This window comes from Gymnogyps californianus, chromosome 3 (assembly GCF_018139145.2).
Source record: "Gymnogyps californianus isolate 813 chromosome 3, ASM1813914v2, whole genome shotgun sequence".
Classification (NCBI taxonomy): Eukaryota; Metazoa; Chordata; class Aves; order Accipitriformes; family Cathartidae; genus Gymnogyps; species Gymnogyps californianus.
In genome coordinates, this window is record NC_059473.1 from 120,395,777 (window position 1) to 120,421,876 (window position 26,100).

Genomic DNA, 26,100 nt, shown 5'->3' on the forward strand with positions numbered 1-26,100 from the left:
CTCTCTTTGTGTATCCTTTCATCCCCTTTGTCATGTCCTGAAGTGCTACTGAGTGCTCCTGATTAAAAATCAGTATGCATTTATATCTCTTTATCCCCAGTCTTTCTGTGGCCCATGTCACTTCACATTCACAGGTCCTTATCTTTTTCCTGGCCTTCCTATGGATATAGAAATGGGATCATCTTCAGCTGATATTTGGGAAACTGGGGTGCAGATGAAACTAATACCAGATGAAGTGTGCTGGGAACTCTTCTCTGGCCCTGCAGCTGGCAGCCAGAGCTGACCATTCTTGATGGCACCAGGGAGGAGGTAGAAGCTGTCTGTGAATGGCCTTTTGGTCCCGAGAAGCTAAACTAGTATGGTTAAACCTTTATACTAGTAAACTGAACGGTGTCAGGGGGATGTGCCAACCACTGCCACACAATTGTCCTGTTCAAGTTTTTGCACGCTCAAGGTCACTGTTTGGACCTGCAGTAACTAGCAATTTCCCGGTCATTGTCAGGGCATGGCTCAGGAGAGAGTGCAGGCTGTCCAAATAGACAACTTCACCTTGTTTTTTGGGCAAGGAGAAGAATGTAGTCGTTTTAGCTTATCAGTCAAGCTAGTGGTGTTTCGTCCTTCTCCCTCAGGGCTATGGATTGAGCCTGGGCTTGTTTTATTTATTTACATAAATGCAGTTTTTCTTCTGTTTTATGTAGGAATCACTTTAAGGTGTTTTATGGTACTAAAGACAAAAGTTATGGTAGCAGCAAGACTTCAGGAATAGCAGAGGCTGAAGAACACCAGAGTCTCTCCAAAGACTATGTTCTAGCACTAGCAACCACTGCGTTGCTGTACCATAAACCCTCATTCATCTGTGGGATCCCAGAGGGATCAGGGCAGTGAGCTGCCACTGTACTGACCTTCCTTACCCAAGGTGAGCTCCACTTTGGGAAACCCTTACCAGAAGAAGGTCATGAAGCCATTGCTCAATGCTATGATACACAATGAGCAGTTCAGCTCATCTTTGTTTTGATGCCTACAATGAAAATATGTTTGAGCTAGTTAGATGGGGCTCCCTTTATAGTCAGCAGAGAGGGGTAAATCAGTTTCAGACATGACTTGTCTGACCTCTACTCCTTTTCTCAGTTAGACATCTACCTTCACACCTGACAGTGCTTTCTTCTTTCTACTGACTATATGGAGAGAGCCCAAATGGTAGCTAAACCCCATGGTGGTGGGCTGTAAGGGGCAGTCTTCTAAGCCGTCCACGCTATGGCTTTGCCTAGCTAGGAAACACAGCTACCTTCCCAACAATGAAAAGAAGAAAAAATCTGAGGACAGGGATCTAATAGCTCTAGATAATGAAGCCTAAACTAGGATAAACTAATTTAGCCAGTAATTTTTAAAGCCCTAACAAAAATACTACAAGTTCTGTGATCCGACTGATGTGATTCTTCAGGAAAAATAAAACTGCAGTTAAATTGGTGAGATATTTTGAGACAGGCAAGGCTTTTCACTGGAGCACCAGGAAGGTATGGCTTGTTTAATAGGCAGAAAGGAAGCTCCTGCATTAATGCTTGATCTTTAGCCCAAGGTACAGAGACCATCCTGCCTTTACTCCCAAGTGCTAATTTCCTGTCCATTCCTGCAATGTCTTTTCCAGAAGGAGCATGTGGGAAGTTGAGGTTAGTTAGCTTCAGGCTGGTTGGGCAGCCTGACAGCTCGAACTGGTGATGCTCAGGATGCCTGTCTCTTGTTAGTATTGTTTATATCAAACAATAAACACCCAATTTACCTGTGAAATCATTGTTCCTGCTACCCTGACAACATTTATCGTTGCTTTAAGTTGTCCAGTTACTGGTGAATAATAAATTCCCTCTTGGCTGAAGTCAATGGCTTAAACAGAAGATGCTGATCTGGCAGTTTTGCCTGGTTGTTGCATATGCAACACACTGCACGTTCTGTTAAGGCAACGTTTGAGGTTTGTAGCCAAGACATCAGAGATAGGGCGTATCAGAAATTAGGGGAGACTCACGCAAACCTTCTTTTTTATCTTCATATTTTTTTCTCTTTTTACAGCCAGTCTGAGCTCCCTTTTCTCCTGGATAATTTTTATCTCTGGGTAACACAGTCCTTTCTGCAAGCAGATATGATTTGGAGCTCGACCACGTGGGAACATAAAGAGAGGTCACTCACAAATGGATATTCTTGCTCAAAATCCTTCTCTTTTCTCCTTTTTAGTATTTTAAGGCTGCTCTCTGTTTCTCCAGTTTCAAGTGACCCAGCCTCCATGATGCTTCCAGCTAATTCTTGCTGGCAGGATAAGCTCCTGGGACCACACTTCTAATTGGCAAATGAGAAAGAGAATATTTTTTATGTATGTCTACTCTACCCTGTGTCTCCTTTTGTTTTCCCTTTTTCATTTCCTTCTTTTTCCCCTACTCCACTTCTTCCTTTCACTGTTTAGCCTTTTCTATCTTGTCTCAGTCTCTCCTCGTTTCCTTTCCTCTCTTGGGGTTCATAAAGCTGCCAAGGCCTGGCCAAAGCAAAGAGAAATATGCATTTCACAGGCGAAGGTCATGCAGAGGGCAGCATCATAGTTCTTATTGCAGGTCCTGGGGAAAAGGATGCAGGTTCATTCCAGAGCTGTTGCTTTCATTAAATTTGTCAAATCTACCCTGAATAAGAATAAATAAATAAAATATGGAATTTAAAGCAGAAGGAAAAAGGAGATGCTAAAATCCCAGTGTTGGAAACAAGCTTTTGCCTAATTTTTGAATATTCTTGGGAGTTGAGTTCTGGGAGAATTAAGCACAAGGTCTCTAGTCTGGAGGGGAACCACAAGTGTGGATTTGCCAGTGTCTCAGCAGAGCTCACACCGTATGTCTGTGAGCAGTATCTGCCCTTCCTACCACAGGCAGCAATTTGTCATTTTCCCCCCAAATTTCCTGCTTCTTCAGGGGAAAAATTGCTAGGTGGCAAAGCAATCCAGAGTGATCTGACCTACTTGAGCATGAAAATTGCCTATCCCCTATCCTTATTACACAACCTCAAATGAAGGAGGCCTTGAATTTCACCATTTGCAATACAAAAAAGTTTCTAATAAAAATGACCGTTGGAGCGTTGAAGTGCTTGTTAAAATCAATGAGAGAGACTACAGCCTGATTGGAAGTATTTTCCTGAGGAGAACTCTTCACTGCCAAGGTGGTATTTGCATGTGTAAGTCAGGCTGTATTATTTCACGCGCGGTTACAGGATTTCAGATTTGCTCTCCGGGATCACAGGAATTGTTCAACATTTTGACCTGCCAGTTGAAATCTACTTTTTTCAGAGATCCGTAGGTCACTCTGAGAGCCCCAGAGCTGGCTTCTGGCGCTGTGTGCAAAGCACTCACATCTGCTTGTGATGGCTTTAGCAGCAGCTCCCGTAGGGTTATGCACTTTTGCCTTCACTCCTGCCATTTGCGCTAATCTAAACAAAGCTGCCATCTCTCTGTACTCATAGTCTTGTCAGAGTAAGTTCTCCCGAATGGGCAGAAACCTGTTTATTTAGTGTTGGTGTTTCTTAGCCCTTGTCAGATTGTCATAGCTTAGTTCTTGATTTGCTTAAAGAATTGGTCAGTGCGCATAAAGTCTTGTCTGTCACTTCTGTGGTCAAATAACTGTTTTCTTTGTCGCAGTGTGATATGCTGTGCAAAAGCTTTCTTTGAATTTGGGGGGTAACAGGATACTTCCCTGTCACTCCCAGTAAAGCTGTGGGCAAAGGCCGGGCTGCTTTTAGGCACTTCTGCTGTAGCTCTGCAGAGGCGCATGGTTATAGCAAGGCTGATTGATATTTCCCTTGCTGCATGTTTCTAATACAGAAACAAACCCTTCCCCCTGTGTTTGCAACGGTGAAAGTCTGTGTTTTGGTCAAATTGGACAATCCCCAACCTTCCCAGGTTGGTGCTCTGTCTCTCACTGTCACGCTGCATGGGGACACGAAGAAGCTGTCACAGATCTTAGCAGAGACCTGATATACAGCAGCTGCTTTCATGACAGATGCCAAATATTTCCTATTTCCAGAGAAAATTTGGGACTGAATTTTCTTTGGTATATGGTGAACTGGTAAACCCCGCACTTTCAAAATACTAGAGGAAAAAACAAAAGGTGCATTCATTGGGCATGAGGGTGCACCAGAAGACCGCTGTCGGGCACTGTGCTCACCAGCATTGACTTCTCTGTGGGTGATATGGCTAAGGAAGGCCCACGAAGGGATTTGATGGAGATAAAGAGGTGCCCTGCAGAGACTTACAGGGTGCTTCTCCCCTGGGTGTGGAGAAAGTGTGACAGTGATTGTTTGTGGATTGACCGCACAAGCCATGGAAGTGCCTATGCTATGCTATGCTATGCTATATCATGGGTTAGGTAAAGGTGGACTAAGATGTTGATCACCATAAAATGTTCTTGGCCTCTTGAATAAGTAGTGAGACGTTCAGAGAGCTCAGAGCATGTCCTGAGGGAGGTGCATGGATCCAGCTCCTGACTCCTTTTCCTGTCACATAACAATATTGCGCTGGTTAATTGCTTTAGCAAAACATGAATAAGTTGGTCCCTGACCCTTGAGAAATGGCAGAAATTTGATGTCAGCAATTGTAGTGACTGGACCAGAAGGTGCAGAAGGGCTGTCAGTCTCTTGCCGTAAGACTCAGTGATGCTTGTAGGAAAGGCTGAGCATCAGCATGCCCTGGGAGCAGGCTGAGTGTGGGGACAGATCCTGTTTGAGCTCTTAAACTTTGCTTCAGGCAGTGCTGCCTATGGCTGCGGGAAGACACTGAACTTTGGGATTGTTTTTTCTTAGCTAGGGTCTTTCCATTTGCGTGTTAGATTTGTAATGATGTTGATTTCCAAGGTCAAATTTGTTTTCCGTAAGAATTGTCACAGGAAGGGGTGGGATCAAAAGGACTTTATTGTGGAACTGAAAGTCAAAATGAACACCGTGAAACTTGTCTACATGAGGTAGTTTACCAGCAAAGGTGCATTGGTAGTTATGCAAATGTGTTCCTGTTTGACTACGTTTACTATGGAAAATTATATGGGTATCATTACGGCAGCCTAATTATATCACTGTAATTTTGCTGTTAAAAATCTCTTGTATACAAGCCATCTAGAGAAAACTGTCCTTTCAATAAAATAAACCTGTTATAACTTGATTTAGAAGAGCTACATGACTCCCGGTGGTGTGAGCTCTTTATCACTACTTAGAATGCAACAGCAAGGCCACAGTGAGCAGTGCTGTGATTTATTTGTGCGATGACTGTGTTTTGGAAAGGACTTGGTTGAGAGCCAAGGAGAAAGAGCCAATTGAAGCTGCTCAGGAAGTATCACCCATGTAGTTCCTTCAGCTATAAAGTGATGACCTTAACACTTACTGCAGCTGTATCTCTGGAATGAAATAGTGCCTAGTTTGTCTATAACATGTGGAATTGACCTTTTGGGGCTGTAAGAAGTATACACTAAATCTCTCTCAAAATTACAGCTCTCATTCTTTGAGTACTGAACAAACCCCATAAGGCTTCCCAAGGCAACCTGGTAGTTATCTTTAGGTTATGCTAGAAGATATGTTTTATAAATATGATTGTACTATGTGCAATATACTTTATATAATTGACACATAATACACACTAATGCATGCTGAGTTATACTTTTCACCATTAAAGACATTAATATTTATAATGCTGTAACACTAACATATTAATTATATAATTTATTAGTATTTATAATGCTATAACACTATTTTAACAAAGTGTTCTAAAAAATTTAGCGCTGCAAAAAATGAACTCCACAGTTATAGTGGGGTTCAGGCTTCTTCTGCAACTTAAACTAGGTAAAATATTCTGCAAAGTTGTTTGGGTTTTTTTTTTAACATATGTGTGTGTGTGTACGTCTGCATATAAGTATATTGTGTATATACACACAGGTACATATACACATGGAATTTTTAGTGGGAAGTGTTAGGAGTTGCCAAATCTGGTAGCCTGATAGAGGCAAGGCAGTGACAGCCCTGTGTCCCCAGGTGCAGGCAGCAGTGACGCTGAGCCTCTATTCCCAATAGAGAGATGTGCGTGTCTCTCAGGCCACTCACATCCACACAGGCAGAAACACGCAGCATTCACGCAAACACAAACAGCACCAGCGGCCTCATCCTGTTCACCTCTCTGGTTGATCAGGATGAAAGCCTGTTGTTAGTAGAAAATATGCACGCATGCATACAATGTGGATCCCCCAGTAACTGGCCTTAGACAGCCCATGCAATAGCTGGCTCGTGGGTCCTCTCATCTCCAGTCACCTCACACACAAACGTGTGCATGCAGATGGGTCTCTCAGTTGACTCCCTGACCCCTGCTCTTCCAGTAGCTGGCCTGGACCTCCTGGTCTCTCCTGTAGTCAACTCACAGGCTGTCTGGTCTCTCCAGTATCTGACCCAGACTTGTGGCCGCTTTCATACCTGGCTCCCAAAGCTCCTATTCCACATGCCAGCTAGTCCAGCTTGACAGTCACTAGTGATCACAGACGGACATAGATACCCACACAATATGCACACCCTCACTTGCTCTGGTTTCTGGCAGGACACACATGTGGACCCTCTGGCCTGTGGTCTGACTCTGGTTGCTGTCACTGAGACCCCCATACACACACACATGCACACAGATCAACAGAAGAGGCTTTGATCTGAAATAGGGGAGCAGGAATAAACAGCTGGAGAGAGGGCTGCAAGTTGGTGCAGTCCTAGTGCAGCTCCTTCCAGCCAAATTCTCTGTACTGTCAAATTTCCTTCAACATCGTGGCTGCCTGCAACCATACAGCTAGGGAAACAAGAGTTTTTAAAAAATTCCTTCAATCCAGAGGAACTGGATGGTCAACCCCTTGAATTACAGGTCATGGTAATGGTACAAGATTATAAGAGAAACACTGACAAACTGGAGGGAGTCCAGTAGAGGGTCAGTAGGATAATTTGGGGCTGGAGCACATGGCATAGGAGAGGAGGCTGGAGAAGAGAAGGCTGAGGGGGTATCCAGATGCTTCCTTCTGCTTCCTAAAAATGCTTATACATAAACCAAAGCTAGGCTCCTCTCAGGGGTGCAAAATAAAAAGGCAAGAGGCAACAGACACGAGTTGTGACAGGAGAAATTCTGAGCACTTATTTGAAAAAAATTTTAATCAGAAGGGTGGTGAAGCACTGGCATGGGTGCTTCAGGGGCTGGGGAATCCCTGTCCTTGTGTCGTGGTTTAACCCCAGCCGGCAGCTAAGCACCATGCAGCTGCTTGCTCGCTCCTCCCCGCTTCCAGTGGGATGGGGAGGAGAATCGAAAAAAAAGTAAAACTCGTGGGTTGAGATAAGAACAGTTTAATAACTCAAGTAAAATAAAATATAATAATAACAATAACAAACATATAATAATAATAATAATAATTATAATGAAAAGGATTATAACAAAGAGAGAGAAATAAAACCCAAGAAAAAACAAGTGATGCACAATGCAATTGCTCACCACCCGCTGACCGATGCCCGAGCAGCGATCCGCCCCTCCCAGCCAACTCCCCCCCGTTTATATACTGGGCATGACGTTCCATGGTATGGAATACCCCTTTGGCTAGTTCAGGTCAGCTGCCCCGGCTCTGCTCCCTCCCAGCTTCTTGCACACCTGCTTGCTGGCAGAGCATGGGAAATTGAAAAGTCCTTGGCTTAAGATAAGTGCTACTTAGCAACAACTAAAACATCAGCGTGTTATCAACATCATTCTCACACTAAATCCAAAACACACTGTACCAGCTACTAGGAAGAAAATTAACTCTATCCCAGCCAAAACCAGGACACCTTGGCAGTCCTTGCTCAGGGCTGAACAAGGTGCTGAGTAGCTTGATCTCACTTTGATATTGGCCCTACTCTGAGCAGCAGTTTGGAGTAGATGACCTGCAGGAGGCCCTTCCAGGCTAAATTTCCCTGATTCTAGAAAGATAAGCCTAAAAAAAAAGATAACTTTTAAACTCTGTTCACTTGCCTTTTCAAAATGTAAAAGATCAGCAAAAAAAATAGTCTCTGTAGCCATAAGGGCTTTAAAAACTTGCTTTAGAAAAAAGTAAGTTCTCAAGAAACCATAGACTTGTGGGACATTCAAAGAAAATCATCTAAGATGATGTTCAAATAGCAAACAAGATTTTTTATATTGAATTTTTAGAGCAATTCTTTAAAGTTCTAGAGCCAAAATACTTGCAGTTGGAATTGCTTATTAAACTCCTCAGAGTTATTCCAACAGTCTGTGGAAGGGCTGTAGTGTTTTATTAAATTCTGTAGGAGTTTACAGTTAGGAAATTTAAGGGAATAATTAGCAATAATCCTCACTAGCATCTGAGTTAAATTCAAGCCTGCAGAGTTGAAAACCACCATGTTTTTATTCCTGTCACCCCTAGCCTTCACCAATCTAATTTCCACTACCTTCTCATCCTTACACAAACCCAGGACACCTATGAAATACTGTTCAGCATTTACAAAACATTACCTTGTTTAGCCTTGAAATGCTGGCACTCAGCTGCAGTTCTAAATTCACTCTTGTTTCAAAGCCGTTTTTCTGAGTTAACACTGGATACTGTTTGGAGCTGCAACTGCGGTACAGAAGATCAGATAGTGGGCAAGGAACTGTTGACTTAAAATAAAAATATTTTCCTAAGTATGCTTACAAAATGTTCAAGTTTTGCCAGTGCTATATGGTATCTGAAAGGTGAAAGGGTTGGGGAGTAGCCGAAGTGAAAGCAAATCTCTCTGTAGAAGGTTTGTAATAGCAAGTTTTAATCTCCAGTATTAGTAACAAAGCAAAACAAACCCTACTTGTCTGTACTAGGCTGCTCTGTGATTTGAGAGAGCTGCTTTTACTACTGCAACCACAGGATTATCAGTAATGCCTGGTATGAAATGCATTCATTGAGTTACTTGCTCTGGCTTCAAGCCTTGCCTGGAGTCACATTTCAGCCCTGTTTGCCTATCCTTGTGGAGTGTTATTCTGTTCCACTGGTTTAACACTGTTTCTGTGCGATGTTACGAGTATCGGTGTTCTGCCTATAAAGAGTAAGCTGAAATTCTCCAGTCCGTAGCCTATCTGAAAAACAGTGTGGTAAAGGGGTAGTCTGAGCTCCAGAAAAGTATCTGATTAAGGTCTCTCCTGGAAGAAAGTTCTGTGTCACATTCAGAGTCTCAAAACATCTGCAAGGAAGCTGAGGAAACTAGAAGAAAATAACACTAGATACTGAAAAAACAATGTAGATTTGGAAAATAAGAGGATTAAAAATAAAAGAATCTGTGTCAACCAGGAACAAGGCAATGTTTTATTCACTGACACAGTTAATTGCACTGACTTCATGTGTTTCAGATAGTGGGAAATTGCTTATTTCGAAGTATAATGTTCTTTTTTTCATTATGTTGATTTTTCTCTATTATATGTGTACACTTCTATATTTGTAAATACAAAAGCTCAAAATGGGATATTTTAAGAAGACATTACTATAGCTTACATATAGCTCAATGCAGATACAAATGAAGCTCTAGCTTGAATTATGTGTAGTAGTTCATTAACCATTAAAATTCTTTGAGTTTCCTTGTAATTTATTAGAAGTTTCGGATCATACCCAAATTGTACAAAGAGTTAATTTTATTGTGATCGTCTCTATTCCTCCAGCACACACCCACAGAGATGTTTCCTGGTGAAAGATGAAATTTGTCTTCTGATGACTGGCGAGCTGATGTGTTGCTATGTGCCTTGTCAAGCAAAACTAGAACTGTATTTAGTGGAGGCAGAAGAGGGCTTACCGCTTTTAGACAACCATGGTTAAATAGGATATATGAATGAGTGTTTGTATACTCTACTATTATCCTACATCTGGATGGGATGGAAGCCCTTATATAATCTGTGCTTTTTGTGAACCACTTCATCAGTTGCTTTGGTTTCAAAAAGGCAGGATTGTAGCTCTGTGAGAGGAAGTAAAGGATGATGTTTACATTTTCAGTACCTGTAAAATGATGATATTCTGTATGAAGCTGTTATTTTTCTCTAGTCCACATATGTGTTAAGAGTTAGAGCTGGCTGTTGGATGAAAACTGAGCAACAGTTCCCTGGAGAGGCAATGGTGAAAATGGCTCTTGGGAACTGACATTGCTGGGTGGGTGTGCTGGTTTTGGCTGGAATAGAGTTAATTTTCTTCACAGTGGCTAGTATGGGACTGTGTTTTGGATTTGTGCTGAAAACAGGGTTGATAATACAGGGATGTTTTAGTTACTGCTGAGCAGTGCTTCCACAGAGTCAAGGCCTTTTCAACTTCTCACCCCACCCCACCAGCGAGCAGGCTGGGGGTGCACAAGAAGTTGGGAGGGGACACAGCCGGGACAGCTGACCCCAACTGACCAAAGGGATATTCCATACCAGATGATGTCATGCTCAGCATATAAAGCTGAGGGGAAGAAGAAGGAAGGGGGGACATTCGGGGTGATGGTGTTTGTCTTCCCAAGTCACTGTTGCGCATGATGGAGCCCTGCTTTCCTGGAGATGGCTGAACACCTGCCTGCTGATGGGAAGTGGTGAATGAATTCCTTGTTTTGCTTTGCTTGCGTGCGTGGCTTTTGCCTTACCTATTAAACTGTCTTTATCTCAACCCATGAGTTTTCTCACTTTTACTCTTCTGATTCTCTCCCCATCCCACCGAGGGGGGGAGTGAACGAGCGGCTGTGTGGTGGTACTCAGTTGATGGCTGGGGTTAAACCATGACAGTGGGATAGAGTTACAGTCAGCATTAAGCGTTGTGTTTGGCAAGTAGTGGAGAGTAATTGCTGATGACTGATAGGAGTCAAACTCTGGACTTTGGAAAAATAAATTGCAAGTGGTGTTTGAAAGGAACATTTCCTTCTTGTTAGAGGGAAAAAATGATCTATCATTTTTGTGATGCACTTCTTTTGGTTGTTTATTCTGTCTTCAGAGTGTAAATCCCTGCTTTGGTAGTGACATTGGTCTTTTGAATCGAGGACATGTTTAGCACTTGACTCCTATACATTGATTTAATTTGGGAGTATGGATGGCCACCAGCAAAGTTTCCATGTCCTCGACACAATCCTTAAAAATAAAGAAGTTGTAAACCCAAAAGATTTTGAGGTTGTTCTTGTTATCCCAGATTTTCAAAATGTGTAGCATTTGGAAAAGGTTTGGTGGGCTTAATGCTTTAGAATTCTTTTATTCTTTTACTGTGCTTTCAAATGAAAGATATATTTTTAAAGAAAAGCTCAAATTACCACCTGCTCTAATGTTGTCTTCCCTAGACAGGCTAATAAGTGAACCACCAAAAAATTTCCTGATAAAATTGTGAGAATTTATCTCACTTCCACTCCAAGATGAATCATGACAAAATAGAGTAGATTTGACTGTAGCAGTACAGCTGGGATGTTTTCCTCAAATAATTGCTTGCCTTCAGGTCCTGGATCTGATAATGGTGATTTCACATCCCAGAATTTGAGGATGAAGAAAAGAGTGGCAAATGTCTTTGGCCATCTTTAAAAACAGTCTGCCTTATCTTTGTTTGGAGCGGACACTTGTAAAACTGTAGCTTATATCCCAGATAATAATGCAGAGACATATACTTGATGGGGAATGATAACATCATTTGATAATACCTTTATCGTCTTGGTTTCTTGACTGTCATATTCTGTGGTCTATGAATAGCTGATCGGTGATCTACTGTATCATTTTACTAAACTAAAATAGTTTCTTGCAGCCATCCAAAAGAGATTTTTTCATGCTTGCCAGGAAAGAGTCAAAGAGCTCTGTAACCTATTCCTTGTGTACTTATGAAGTACTTCTTACCTTGGTATACAAGTGCCATTGAAGTCCTCAAACACGTGCCATTGGCTACATGTTTATGCATTTCATTCAGTAAAGAGCATCCCAGTAGTTCCCTCCCTGGTACCACATGTAGTGGTACAAAAGGTCACTGGAGACTTATTACTGAAAATTCAGCAAGGATGCTGAAAGCAATTCAGATTTTGGGTTACTGAACCATGAATCAATGGGTGACAAAATGCCAAAACTTTCAAAAGAACTGCCAATGAATGTAGTGCAAATCTGGCACACATAAAGAGGGAAAAAAAGAGCATTAGTTCTCTACAGCCACTTCCTTTTGCTCTTTGAAGAACACCATGCCCATGCCTAATCCAGTATCTTCTCTGTGACAGTGGTCAGTACCAGATGTTTCAGACATTGTGCTTTGTTTGTTATTAGCCAGTCACCATCAAAGCATTCAGTCCCTTCAATATCTTGAGCTTGAACGAACTCAAGTTATTTTGAGATTGCTGATGGAAGACGAGAGGAAGGAGTTGTTTCACCAAGTGATCTGCACTAATTGCAGGGGTTGAAACCTTCCCTGATCCTGAATTGGTAATATGAAAGGCATGGTCTAGGATGGCTGTTCTGACAGAATAATTGAATATTCAGAGGAGCCAGTAGAGTCTTGACTGCACTTTGGTTCTATTTCTCTGGCTCCCTAATAGGTCAGCCTCAGGGAAAAGTTCTAATGCACTGGAGTAACACCGTGGAAAGTGGGGTTTAATGTTTTGTGTTATATTCTGGTTTTGTTTGTAGTTTTCTTTTCCTGATGCCCATCTTGTATGGTTGCCTTACTTTTGAGGGAGAAGAGCTGATCTGATTCCACGACTAGTTGTACAGCATCACACAGAGCATATATTCTACTGACTGGGAAACGTGATGCACTCCAGTAGTTCATTTTATCCCCAGAGCACTTCCTTGAACAAGTGAGATAAAGGCACTAAATTAAACAGTGCTGTTCCCTGATCTGATGCAGCCCTGTCACTTACTCTAATTATTGGGGCTGTGTCTCATCCTTTTTCTTGTAAGCAAATGCTGCCCTGGGGACTTGGAAATTAATATGTTCATTTGAGTAAATAACTATTTGGCACACACCTTGAGGCACTGCAGCAACAGAACTGCTAAATAAGAACTACAGGCGAAAATTTAGAGAAATCAGAGAGTCCAGCCCTCATAGTGGCAGCTTGAATGCTGAAGCTAGATTACTGTGTGTTGATTATCTCTAAGAACAATGATTATAGTTGTTTTAGGCACCTTGAAATTTGTTCGGACCGGTATTCTTTCACACAACTCCTGAGCTAGGTTTCAGTGTTGGTATGGAAGAAGAACTATTCTCAGTAAAAGCTCTGGATGTAGGCCATACGATTTTGGAGAGTAAGAGTAAGTTGCTGGATATGACCTTAGGGACAGAGAAAAGGCCTTGGGAGTGTTTAACTTTGTGGAGTAAATATACCCTACAGATTTTTCTACAAGGATAGCTAGAGCTGATGTTGAAATGATTCTGAGCAAGCCACATGAATTCTCTCAAACGACATGAATTGTGCTTCCCTGTGTGCATTATCATGTCTTGGAAGACAGGATGATGAACGTGAGGAAGCAGTGCACCTTGCAGTAATGAAGGGTAACTGCATACCAAGCTGGCCCCTCAGTATAGCAAAGACGTTGAGAATCTGGAGAGATTCCCTTTGGCTGCCAAGAAGGCAAGGGTACTGGAACATATGATAAATAATAAGAGACTGAGTGAGCTGGTCTGTTCATCTAGGGGAAGTAAAGAATAAGGAGAGTGAGATCTAATTACTGTTTTACACTACCTAAAGGTACAGAGGAAATGGAACCAGTCTTTTCTCTGAAATGTACAATGAAAGAACCAGAGGGAACAAAAAGAAGTCATAACATGGGAAATTCCAATTGCATGTAATGAAAAAATTTTTCACTGGGAAAGCTGTTAACCATTGGCACAGGTTACCCAGAGAGGTTGTGGAGGCCCCATCCTTGGAGATATTCAGAACTGGACAAGGCCCTGGGAAACTTGGTCTAAGTTGGCCCTACTTTGAGCACAAGGTTGGACTAGATGACTTGCAGAGGTACCAGCCTAAATTATTCTATCGTTATGGGCCACCAAGAGAATAGCCATGTTTTAGCCATTTTTTAAAAACAAGTCTAAGATATACCTCAGGTTCCCTTTTAGGAATTTGTCCAAGGATTACTTGTTTCTCTCAATGGTTTTGTTTTTTCTCTCTACTCTACCTCTTAAGAAAAGAGTCTACCAGCAGCAATCCCATAATGCCCTGTCCCTGTCTTCCTCTACCTTTTCTTAAGAAGACTTGTGTTGGTGGCCAGTAGTGGGAAGGGGACTTCCAAACTCATTGGAGAGGAAGTCTGTAGGGTTGAATGGGACCGTGGCTGATGCTGACATGGGACATGCTATAGAGTTCCCTGCGCAGATGTCTCTATATCAGCACCACAGTGGTTTCCCCTCATGTGTGAGTGTGGCAAAGTCAGGATTTGTTTGGCAGTTGCCATGGCAACCTGACCACAATCAGCCCTTTTAGCTCAGTGTAACTTTAACGAGACTTTGTCCCTATGCTTTATTCTTGTTAACAACTTCATTATTGTGGATAACGTCATCCTCTAATAAACAAGGAGGGATTTGGTTCTGCATACTGTTTTCCTTCTAAAAAGATTGAAACTTTGCAGAATTGGAAAGAAAAAAAAGCTTTAGTGTCAAAGGCCTAGAACAGAAGGTGCAACCAGAAGAATTAAAATGGTCTGTTGTGAAGGGAGATCAAAGATGTGACTAGTGTGCCATGATGGAATAGGACCTCATACAATCAACTGTAGCTCCAACTTTCTCCTTAGTTACTCTGTGTCTGGGCCTTTCTTGCCCATGATCATAAGTCCACAGGAAAAGTGAGGTTGGAAGGGACTTCAGTTCTCTAGTCTAACCTCCTGCTCAAAACAGGGTCGACTAGAAGGTCAGACCAGGTTGCTCAGGGCTTTATCCAGAAAGGTCTTGAAAACCTTCAAGGATGTAGACTGCACAACTTCTCTGGGCAACCTGCTCCACTGCTTGACTGCCCTCACAGTGAAAAAGTTGCTCCATATACCTGGTCTGAAACTCTCTTGTTTCATCTTGTGCCTGTTATCTCTCATTCTCCTACCATGCACCACTGTGAAAAGCCTGGCTCCATCTGCTTGATAACTTCCCTGTAGATACTGGCAGGCTGCTATTAGTTTCCCCCAAAGCTGTCTCTTCTCCACGCTGAATAAGCTACTTCTTACAGAGCAAATGCTCCAGCTCCAAACCATCTTGGTTGCCCTCTGTTGAACTGACTCCAGTTTATTGAAGGCTCTTGTATTGGGGGGCCAAAAATTGCATGTGGTATCCAGATGATGAGTCTGGCTCAGCTGCATTTCCTGTAAACTTGACAGATATGCCAATGTAAATAAGTGGTATGATTGGACTAAGAATTCGGAGCATCTGAATATTGCTTCCACTAAGGATATATAACATGGCTGAAGGCCAAATCACCAAGCCTCCCTCCCTGCCATGTCATTGTCTCTCTCCTTTGCACGTGTGTGAGATGGGTAATAAAATCTGTCCCCCTCATTATTTGTTAGTTGCGTGTTTGTTAGACTACATTGCTGTAAATCACCTAAATATTAACTGCCTTTCACTAATGATGTTTTTTGTCATGGTTTTTGCAGGTTACATATCACAAGTACTAAAGAATTACACTGACCATGCCTGTGATGGAGAATATGTCTCCCTGAGATGTCCTCACAGAACCACCATCAGCATCCAGTCTTCTTTTTATGGCCGAATTGTACCAAGTCATCAGATGTGTCCTTCTCGCTATCCCCACTCCTATGCAACTTTAATTAAAGAAGATGTTGCCTGTTCAGTTGGCACTTCCCTTCAGGTATTGCATGTTAAACTGGATCTGTTCATTTTGGACTTCATCTTCCCTTGGCCAGGCAGCAGCTTTCTGTGCTGGTGCTGCATAGACCTGTATTAAGCAGTGCTACCCAGCGTGGGAGCACTGACATCTCACACAGCTTAGTGGATAACTTATCTTTGTAGTTTAGATAGGACTGAATAGATTTAGCTGATGAATTTCTTAATTTTGCTGCAACTCTAGTCAGTAACAGTTCAGGAATGTGTTTGAAAGAGAATTACACTGCAAGACCACATTATGTTAGACTGGTTTCGAAGATTTTTTTTTTTTATAGTTTTTCTTCCCAATGGTTAGCTTTTTCAACACATTCAGAAGTTGCTGTGGTGTTCTTTTTACTTCAGAACTGATCCTATTTCAAGAGGCTTTTACTTTGGTAACTTGAAACCCAGAGAGAATCCTTGGTTTTACTTCTTCTGACTCATTTGGCTCTTAAGCCACTGTAAGTGACCATACATCACTTAAGCTTGTAATGTCCCAAGCATCAGTAGTTAATCAGCTCTGTCCATTTGTGTAGGGGATGTTGACTACATGTATCCTCCCAAGAGCACATGTGACATCAGCAAATCAAAGGATTATTTGGAAGGTGCCAGTGTTATTCAACTGTCAGTAAGAACAACTAAAATTAGAAACATGAGTTGGCTGATGTTGTTGAGATGAATGGAGTCTGCTCTTGGAAGTTGAAGTAAGCACAAGTCTTTCCAAGTGCAGGATTTGGGACTGTGAAAACTTTTGGGCAAAGATCTCAAGCCTCTAGTGTGTTTATGGCTATGAATCAATAATAACTCATAATAAAAATTTATAGCAGAACTAGATTAATGAACCTACAGGGCTAGTGAATAATTTCTTTTATAATTTGGCTAAAGGCCAGAGTTTCCCACATCACTTCTCACTCTTGCATCCAGGGTTTTTAAGAGGAATTTACAGCATTTTTTTAAAGTTGATACGAGTGCTTTGGCTTCCAAATGTCAGTGGTAAATTCTCAAGAAATTGCACAGGATTGATGTTTGCCTGTAGTGTAACCCTTAAGCTGACAGATTTGCAGTTGCCCTCATAACACTTCCACTGCACAACAAATGACTGAGTTGTAGTATAGGAGGACATGGTCCTTATCAGTGGAAGGTTTTCCCAGATATGATAACGAAAGTTAGTAATGCAACAGACAAGAGGCAGTTGTGTTGTTTAGGGTGGGAGAACATGGACTGAAGACTTTGGCAGAGGCTAGCGTTCCCTTCTTTCTTTTATTGATTTACTGCAAAATTTACTTGAAACATTTCATTTACCAGCGTGATTGATAGCTATGTGCATAGCCTCATCCCTTGTGGGTGAGTGGCCCACTTAAGGCATCTGGAAGGACTTGAGAACAGGGAAGATGTAACCTTTGGCTTTCCATGCCATGGTTTTATGTGCAGGAGGGATTTAAAAGAAATCCTTACCTGCCTGGCTTAGTTCCTTATGTCCTCAGAGCTGTTACCCATTAGTTTTGCCTCCAACACTTACAGTGCTTGTAATAACAGCTGCCCTATTTATCAGAGTGAGAATTGTGTTCCCTGTACGTAGTCTTGCAGCAGATCTTTTCTACAGTACATTTGTTACATGACTGAGACAAGAACACTCCTATTTACCCATTTTTGGGGATGCAGATGTGCTAGGGAAGTAGCTGACATTCTCTGTTCTGCCACAAATTTCTTGGGGGACCTTGGGCAAGTTCCTGAGTCTCTTTGGAGGAGATCCACATCCACAGTGCCTCTTTGGTGCACCTAAATGTGGCTTTGATACCTCAATATGCTGTGCTTGGCCAGGGTAGGATGAGTCCGAGTGCCTGAGATGAATCTTGTCTTCTTTCTCAGTCCTGGAGGGGGTGAGGCCTCTCTGAAGGGTAAGGCAGAAACTCCACAAGCTGAATGGCAAGCTGCCTGCAGCTCGCTGGTAGGAAATGCATGTATGTAGGAAAATTGGAAAGCTGTAGACCAGGAAACTGCGTGTAATTTTGTGGTTTTGAAACTCAGCTATACGGCTGCTATAGGCAGGACCAATTGTGTGTGTATTCTGATTGTCAGTAATTTAAAAAGTCAGCCAAACCAAACCCTTCCAAATTAAGTATATAAAATCACTGTGTCTAATCAAACCCATGACTGTATAAATTTGCTGCTTCTCTGGAGAGTGGCCTGGACGGAGCGTAAGGGGCAGTTATTAATACTATTCGCTGCAAACACTACCTGTGAGTAAGTTAATTCCCATTTAGAAGCTCTCTCCCCTGTAAATGTCCAGTTCAGACATTGTTTCTATGTTAAAAAGGGAAAAGAAAGGGTTGATTACACTGAGACAACCACTACTAATCCATCCTTATGTGGTTGGCTGCCAGGATCCCTTGCTTTAGTCACTTGTTTTTGTTTGAAATGAAATGCAGACCACTTGGGAGAGTATGTCCGAGACATTAGGGCAGTGACCCCAAACTACGCATTTCTGTTATTCTAACACCCTAATGTCAGATTCAATGGGAGATTTCCAAATGCACAAAGAATTTGGACATTCAGACTGGGATTTCAGTTTTGATGTGGCTGGTCTCTTGTTAACTTTTAGATCAAGTCACACGACTATGGAGAGATCAGAACAACAAAATAAAGTTGTGTTGAAAGCCAGACATTATTTGCTTTTTAAACAGCTCCCCCCGCTCCTCCCACTCCACTCAGTTTAACAGGGGAGCCCAGAGTTAGCCTAAGTCACATGAGATATATGGCAGGACGGAAAGAGAGATTTGTGCTGTATTCATGAAGCATCTTTGAGATATTTTGAAGTTGGAAGTGTAGAAAATTCCCGCTCATCCTTTAATAGTAGAAGCTAATTTGGGGCATTAGTGCTGTTAATTAACAGTCTGGTCTGGTATTGGCTCTTCTGTACTTTCCTTGTGGAGTCCTGCAGAGGGTATTCCTGACTGCGAAGTAATAGAGAGCAATGTCCTTGTCCCAGCCAGGAGGAATGGATGGGAGACAGAGAAGAGGAACATCTGGAGCCTTGGTGGCTCTGGTTAAAGGGACCCATGCAGTGCAAACTGTCCTGCCCTGGCAGAGGAGGTCTGTGAGGAGGAGCTTTATGGTGGCTGAACAATCTCTTTTCTTGCTTGTAGGTCAGGAAGAGCAGCTGCCAGGACCAAAATCTATTTGTCTTTCACCCAGAAGAGTAAATCCTTGAATATTAAGGGTCATTTAGGCATATTGAAGTCATGCCACTGAAAATGGTTGGCAGTAGGTAAGAGGGTGCTTATCCACACTGCATAATTTATGCAGAGAGATGAGTTGTATGCCCGCTAGAAAGTCTATATCATCAAAGCAGGATCATGCAAAGATGTTAGTTTGGGTCCTGAAGAGCAGAGCTGCATTAGCATGGTCCTGTGTGTGTTGGTGTCTTTGCGATGACCTGCAACTCCCATGTACCTTTACCCCTTTGGAGCAATTGTGCAGGTGCAGTTGGTCTGAGCATGCAACCTAACAATTTTGAGAGCTTGAAGATTTTTGGTAGGTCTGTGCCTTGTGCTTTCACAGTGGAGTTTTTCTCTTGCTCTGTCCCATGTCACCCAGACAGGGTTGGTCAAGCCTATTTTTAATCCACCCAGTGTCTGATTTTGTAGTGTGAGAGTATGGAGAAGAAGCTAAATTACATTGCTGCACAGCAGGGGGAGACACGGGAACAACTGGAGACACCTTTTACTCCAAGGAGGTCTGCTGGGGACCATCCTCATCTGCTTTAGCCTCTCCCTGATGCCGTGGTTCTCTCACCTGTCACACTACTGCATACATTTGCACTTCCCTGCCATGGGGACATCTCGAGATCTTGCCTCTGGGGAAATAAGGAAGCTGATAAACAGATACAGCAGCAGCGTGTGTTTATTCAGATGAACACATAAATGCTGGCACAGAGGACAAAGGAGAAATAGGAGTGTTAAGTGTTCTGCATTGCCTAATGATAAGTGCGTCCTGGTAAGTGAATCCATTTAGTAAGAAACCTAGTCACGCCTAGCCAAGCTCACAATGCCCAACTTATGCCTTCAAAAATACATGGAGGCATGTTTATATTTGAAGGAAGCTGCTCAGCTGAAGAGGAGGAGGTTTGGAGTAGCTTGCTTTATAAAGCTTTCTGCAGCTGCTCATTCCTGGATCAGTATTCCTGATGTCACTTGTTTTCAGCAATAAACCACTCAAGGTCTGTATGGAAGAATGTTTAATGGTTGGCCTAAAATTATTGCTTATTACCAGAAAACTAGATTACACTTTACAGCAGATTACCTGCAATATTCTCATTTTAGTAAATTGACAGAAAAGTAAAACCACAGCTTATTTGGAAGGAAAACAGAAAGTCCTGGAGCAAAGCTTATTTAGTAGGAAAATAAAAAGCCCTGGAGAGGCACTTATCCGTGGTGTTTCAGCTCCCAGATATTTATCGAAGACATTATAGGCTAACTTCTGTCTTCATATATACACGCACTGAAATCAGCAGGACACTGCACTTCAGAGGGCAATGTTTTACCGTGTGACTTGTTTCCCCAAGAGGAGCTGTGCTTAGAAGGTGCTCTGGAGCCGAGTCATGCCTCTCCTTAGAAAGATTAGCTAGTTTGGGGAGGGAGCGTAGGCATGGCCCGTGGCCTGGGTCTCTTTCAACACTCTCTCTCCGGGACAACCAGTCGTTGGTGACAAGAATCACTAGTGCTGCTGATGTGGTATTTCCTTTTGTCCTTTAAGCGAGATACGGGACACCTTTGCTGCCACCATCTCCTGCTGTCGCTCCAGCAGCATGTGAGGCAGCAGTACAAAAGGGAGCAGATTCCTTGCATGCTAACCACAGGATTCCCTTTTTTATTTGCGCCTACCAGGAAGGTTTTTGTGATAGAAAGCAAAGGGGAGCTGACCTCTTGGATGAAAGGTGAGATAAACTTTCCAGTAGCTGCATGACTCAAAGCATGGGCCAGTTGTTTATCACAAAATGATGGGGCTGGAAGGTGTGTGTGTGTGTGTTACTGTTTCTGAAGAGGGTTTTATTTTTGCCAAGTATTCTGGATTAACAGCATGGCAGAATAAAACACAAAGTAGAAGAAAATGATCCAACTGCTCTAGCTTTCTTGGTAGGCCAAGGACAGTGGCTACTGCTACGCCCAGTCACAGGATATTGCATGGTTGCACTGATATAACAGCCCTAAGCGGCCTCAAGAGGAATGAGAAAGGGCCCTTTCTCATGGCTCCGAACATCTATAAGATTATGATGGTCAAGTGGAAAGAGGCAGGAAAATGACAGAAAGGAAGAATATGTGTCATCAGTACCACTGAGGGGAGGACCCACCGTTTGTCATATTGTGTATTAGAAGGTCTCGGCAGCTTACAGGCAGTTAGAACAAGGAAAGTTTCAGTCTCAGAATGTCAGTGAATTAAAGAGCCGTTCAGGCAACTCTTTGTCAGACTATATTAATTACTTTGCAGAGGATGGTGAGCAGTGAGCTCAGGGTCCAGAAGAGGTTACTGCAGTGCCAAAGTTGCTCTTAAAAATCACAGAACCAGTGCAGCTTCATTCATGAATCTTGCCCAGGCTGAAATATAACACTCTGACAAGCAGCTCCTCCAGCTAATTATTTGCAAGCAGAAGAACTGCTTGATGCAGAGGTCATAGGTAATCTCTAAATTGCCATATCTTGACTGAAATAGCTCATCAGAGCAGTGTGATTATGTACTGCAGAAGAGGAGACACTGGAGGCAGAGGTGGCCGGTGCAGCCTGTCTCCCTGATAAGGCAGGACTGCTCCCCAGGGGGTAAGCCTCCTAATGCTTTGTTTACTCTAAATTTAAACTTTCCAAGTCATGGGGCTTCCATCATTGCCACTAAGACCCTGCTTGACAGTGTAATGGTTTGCTCTCAATGATTTTTTTCCACTTTGTGTTTTAAGCTTTCCCTTTCTTTAATCCCATGACTTTTGGTTATGCATCCTTTTGTATTTCTTCAGCTTAGACCTCCTCTCCCTTTGAAGTTGACCCCGCATACAGATTAGGTTTCCTACTGTTAGGAAATGTAGGTAATGGTTAATTAGGTGATATTTGTAATGCAGCTTTTATCGGGTCCTTCTATTTGCTGAGCATGTTCCTGCTCTTTGTGAATTGCTGTCTCTGGGCTCTTTCAAGGCTCTGCCAGAGGAGCTCTGGTGAATCTTGCTGTTGTGTTTTAACATCCCAGCCCACTGCTGCCTGCCCTACTGCCCTGCTGGTGGTTATTACTCCCATAGCAGAGCTGGTGAAAGGGAATGTGTACCCAGTTTTCAGCTCTTTATTTCACAGTCTGGTGTGTTAATGTGAGTCACCAAACGTGTGGGCATAGTTCCCTCCTGCTCTGCCGTGAGTGTTGCAAGGTCCGTGGGAGAGTGATAAGAGATAGCTAGTAGAGTACTAAAACCTGCCATAGATCAGCGGTCAGGATTCAGGGCCTTTGATCTCTTCACCATGTGATGCACGGATTGAATGCGTTAATTTGGGCAAAGCTGAATTACTTTCTAGTGGAGCAGGCTGGGAAGGTTGCTTGATGAAGCCATAGGCAGGTAATCTGTATCTCATCAACATGGATTTCAGTTCCTCCTGTAGTCTGTCCTTCCCTGTTGCTGATCCTTGGAAAATCTTCCTGCTCCATGGACTTCAGAAATTTGCATGAATGAATAGAGATGAACATGCAATCTTCAGATAATAGGAAAAAGGATCTGTAAATAAGCTTGCAACTTGAAAGTACTAAGTTTACAGTGTGTTTTAAAGTAATACCAACATTCAGGGGTGTATAAAAGAGTATTAAAATTAAAATGAAACGTGACATGAAGCCATTATGAATGCATTGTGCTGTGTGGCTTTGTAGGGAGAACCCATGCTGCCTTGTTGTATTTACTTCTTCCCGTTGCAAAACTCATGGAGGTGCACCAATATAAGTGTTGGTGTAACTCCACCATAATGGCTATACCTGGACTGAATTTGACCTAAAAATGCTTAATCATATTTTTTCAAATTACTGGTATCTTCTTGTGTAAAATTCTTAGTACAAATGTCTGCCCATCTTCATTTGACTGCACACAGCTCTGATCCATTCATGCAGTTTGCTCTCTGAGTTATTCTCCTCAGCAACATACAACTTGGGCAATTATTTAGTGGGGTTCCTCTGTGTAATTTCATGCCTGACTGACATGCCCTGCAGTCATCCTTCTGTTCTTTTGATGATGGAGGCTGTACAGAGAGCAGCCCTGTGGCAAAATCCTAGTTCCCATTGAGTTTCACCATTGGCTTCTATGGGTCCAAAGTTTCACCCTAAGTGTGTTGAATCTATGAACTACTACAAGGGACTAAGAACTGAGATGATAAGTTTAATTGCCTTGGGTGTTAAGCTCAGTTGTGGTTTATTTTAAGCGTGCAGGGGAAGTGCTTCTTGAAGAGTCATTTGAAGAGACAGAATAAAAATGAGTGCACCCTTGGGAATGGCTGAGGACAGCCTTCTTGCAGAGCTCGCATCCAGTTCCAGATTTAAAAGGTTGTTATCTAATGAGCACAAGCAATTACTTAGCTAATGAGCACAACAAAATGAACACGAGAAATGTGTTTCATCTGCAATGCCCACTAGAAAGACATGATTTTGAGCTTGAGGCTGCCCTTGCTTTAAGACCCGGGTCACCGCAGTGAGATTAATCCAGGGCATAAATCACAGGGGTTAGATTAGTGTTTGTTTTACTTGAATTCACATTTCTTGCTCTCTTATCTCCTCTAAATCTTGCAGCTTCTTAGCTCAATCATGAACCAGAGAGTGGAATGGGTTTAAACAGCCGCAACTTCCCTCCTGAGCACTGGCTGTCAGCCCTCAGGCTTGATTTACCACTGGAACGCAATTATAAAATGGCACAATGCAATTAATGTGTCTTCCCTCCCCTTTCATGCCAGACAGGAATTCCTCCTCCACCTTCTTCAGTTGGAGTGATTTTTATAATATAATCTAATCCAATGTGACTTTATTTTGCATTAGTCCGGGGCCTACCAGATGGCAATGACATAAACAGCTGATTATATATCCCAGTTAGGGATGATTCTGCGTGTCTACTACTATTTCTGTGCAAGTTCAGGTTGTTTGTGGGCCTCTCTTTGTTTGGCTTTGTGGTTGTGTTTTCCCACCTTTACAGCTGACAGTGACAGCCAGAAAAACAAGGCAAACGTAGAATGAATTGCCTAAATTTTTCCAGCCATTAAGCAAAAGCCATGTGAGCTTGGGACATTCCCTCTCTACCAAGTAAACTCACAGCCTTCCTGGTGTCAATCTAGCTGATCATCTGCAAATACTTCAGAAACGACATCTGACATCTGCCAGAGCTCTGATACTGCCTAGACGTATGATTTTTGAGAGTACAACCAGAAAGCCAAGGTCTTGGTTTGTAAGGGCCCCTGTAAACACCAGATGCACCGGACCTGCAGGGGAAGTGTACCTGTAGTGGATCATCTTGTCACGCATGTTCTGTAGAGTCGCTGTGTTGCACAGTGTTTAAGAAGATGCTGGTATATAGCATATACTGATGAAAGCAGTGGGGAAGAAGATTTCTGTGCATGTAAGGATAAGTAAAAATTGTATGTGCAAGTTTTTAAGTTAATGTTAGGGCTGGTTTAACGTCTTTGTTCTTTATTTTTAATCAAGAACATGGCACAGTCAACCATTGCTAATTTTCTTTGCATTTTTCCTGATGTATTTCACTGAGCATTGAACATATTTTTTTATTTTACTCTTTATGGATATATTTCATTACGCCTAAGACTTTACTCAAACAGTCTGCAGGAAATCAGAAAACTTTACGAATTTTTATATTTTCAGGAAAATCATTGCCCTTCAGGGGGAGGCACATTAGAATTACGTGAATGAAAAGGAAATATTGATTTCTCTCCCCCCATGAAATAACTTCTCAGAGTCATGGCTGTTATCAAATTCAGTTGAAACTCTGGCTAAACACTAAAACCAATTAGTAAAAGGCATATTCAGCCTCAAGAACACTTTCCTTTTTCTATGGTCTCACAATGGCATAGATGACTTTTGCTCCTTAATTTAGGTACAAACTTCTCCCTAGGGCTCTGTGTTACTTTGCATACTGCAGGAAGTAAACTCAGGAGGTTTCTTATGTGGAATACATGGAGTGAGCAAGAGTTGCCAAAAGTTAGAGCAGAGCAAGACGAAGTGGCAATATGTGAAGGCTGCCCATGTTCATTGTTCTCTGAGGTTGGTAAGTAATTGCCTTCGCTCCTGGTGCTGAGCCTAAGGACAGATGAGCAAGTGCTGCTTAGGCATCGAAGCTGAGGTTTTCAAAGAGGCTTCTTGTTGGCCTAACTCAGTCTCTGCTAAAACCCAAGCTAGTTTTCCCACTGGTTTTAATAGCACCTATTACGCAATGCTGAAGGCTTTTGAAAATCCCACCCATCTGCTATGAACAGGTTTGTTGACGAAAAACCTGAGCCTGCTGCCTTTGAGGGGAGAAAGTTTCCCTTGTGAGAAAGAAAACATTCGGGGTGCTGCTTCTTTCCCTTTGCTCCATATTCTTAGCACTGCTTGGGTATAAACACAGCCGTGGCTGTCCAGCACCAGCAAATCCTTTCAGGTCCACAGTGATTTGGGGAGGATTTCTCTCTGTATGTGAAGCACTCAAGAGTTGCTCCAGTTGTTCTTTGCCTTTTGAGATCAAAAGAGGTATCTGCGTAGAGGCCTTGCTTAAATTCCTTTGCAACTCATTTGATTTTGCTTTAAATCAAATTTCACATGCTGAGTGAGCAGCCAACGCTTATGAGCCTAGAGGAAAGAATATGCTGTTTCTATGCATTTTTAACATGATGGTCAAGTTGGGGCTTATGCTCCCACCACCTCCTTCAGTGTTCACCTTTCAGCCTTTCCATCCTAAGCCCTGTATTTTGAAATGAGATGCCTGCATTTTATTACCTTTGTAAGTGGAAAACAACAGCATATGTTCTCTGCTCACTAGAAAAGGCCTGAATTGTCTTGGTTTGAACTTTAAAATAAAGGTCAGACTTGAGGCATGCATGAATTCTTGCATGTGTCAGCCCAAAAGGTGAAAGCTTTAGGAAGTTATGAGCAATCGCAAATGAGGCAGTTTCAAATTGCACTTGAAACTGGAACAGCTGTTGTTCCTGTTGTTCGGAGAGTGACATTCAGAGCTATAATGCTAAAGATTATATATATTACATTCAGGGAGAACTCAAAAATAGAGAGTAGTCAC

At 42.4% G+C, this 26,100-nt stretch overlaps 1 protein-coding gene across 1 annotated transcript in view; it reads left to right on the plus strand.

Annotated features, from left to right (window-relative positions):
* EVA1A (eva-1 homolog A, regulator of programmed cell death) overlaps positions 1-26,100 on the plus strand; it is a 214,674-nt gene that overhangs the window by 45,821 nt on the left and 142,753 nt on the right. Inside the window, exon 2 of the mRNA XM_050894678.1 lies at positions 15,587-15,801. Within this exon, the coding sequence (XP_050750635.1) occupies positions 15,587-15,801 (215 nt within the window). The remainder of the gene's footprint in view (positions 1-15,586; positions 15,802-26,100) is intronic.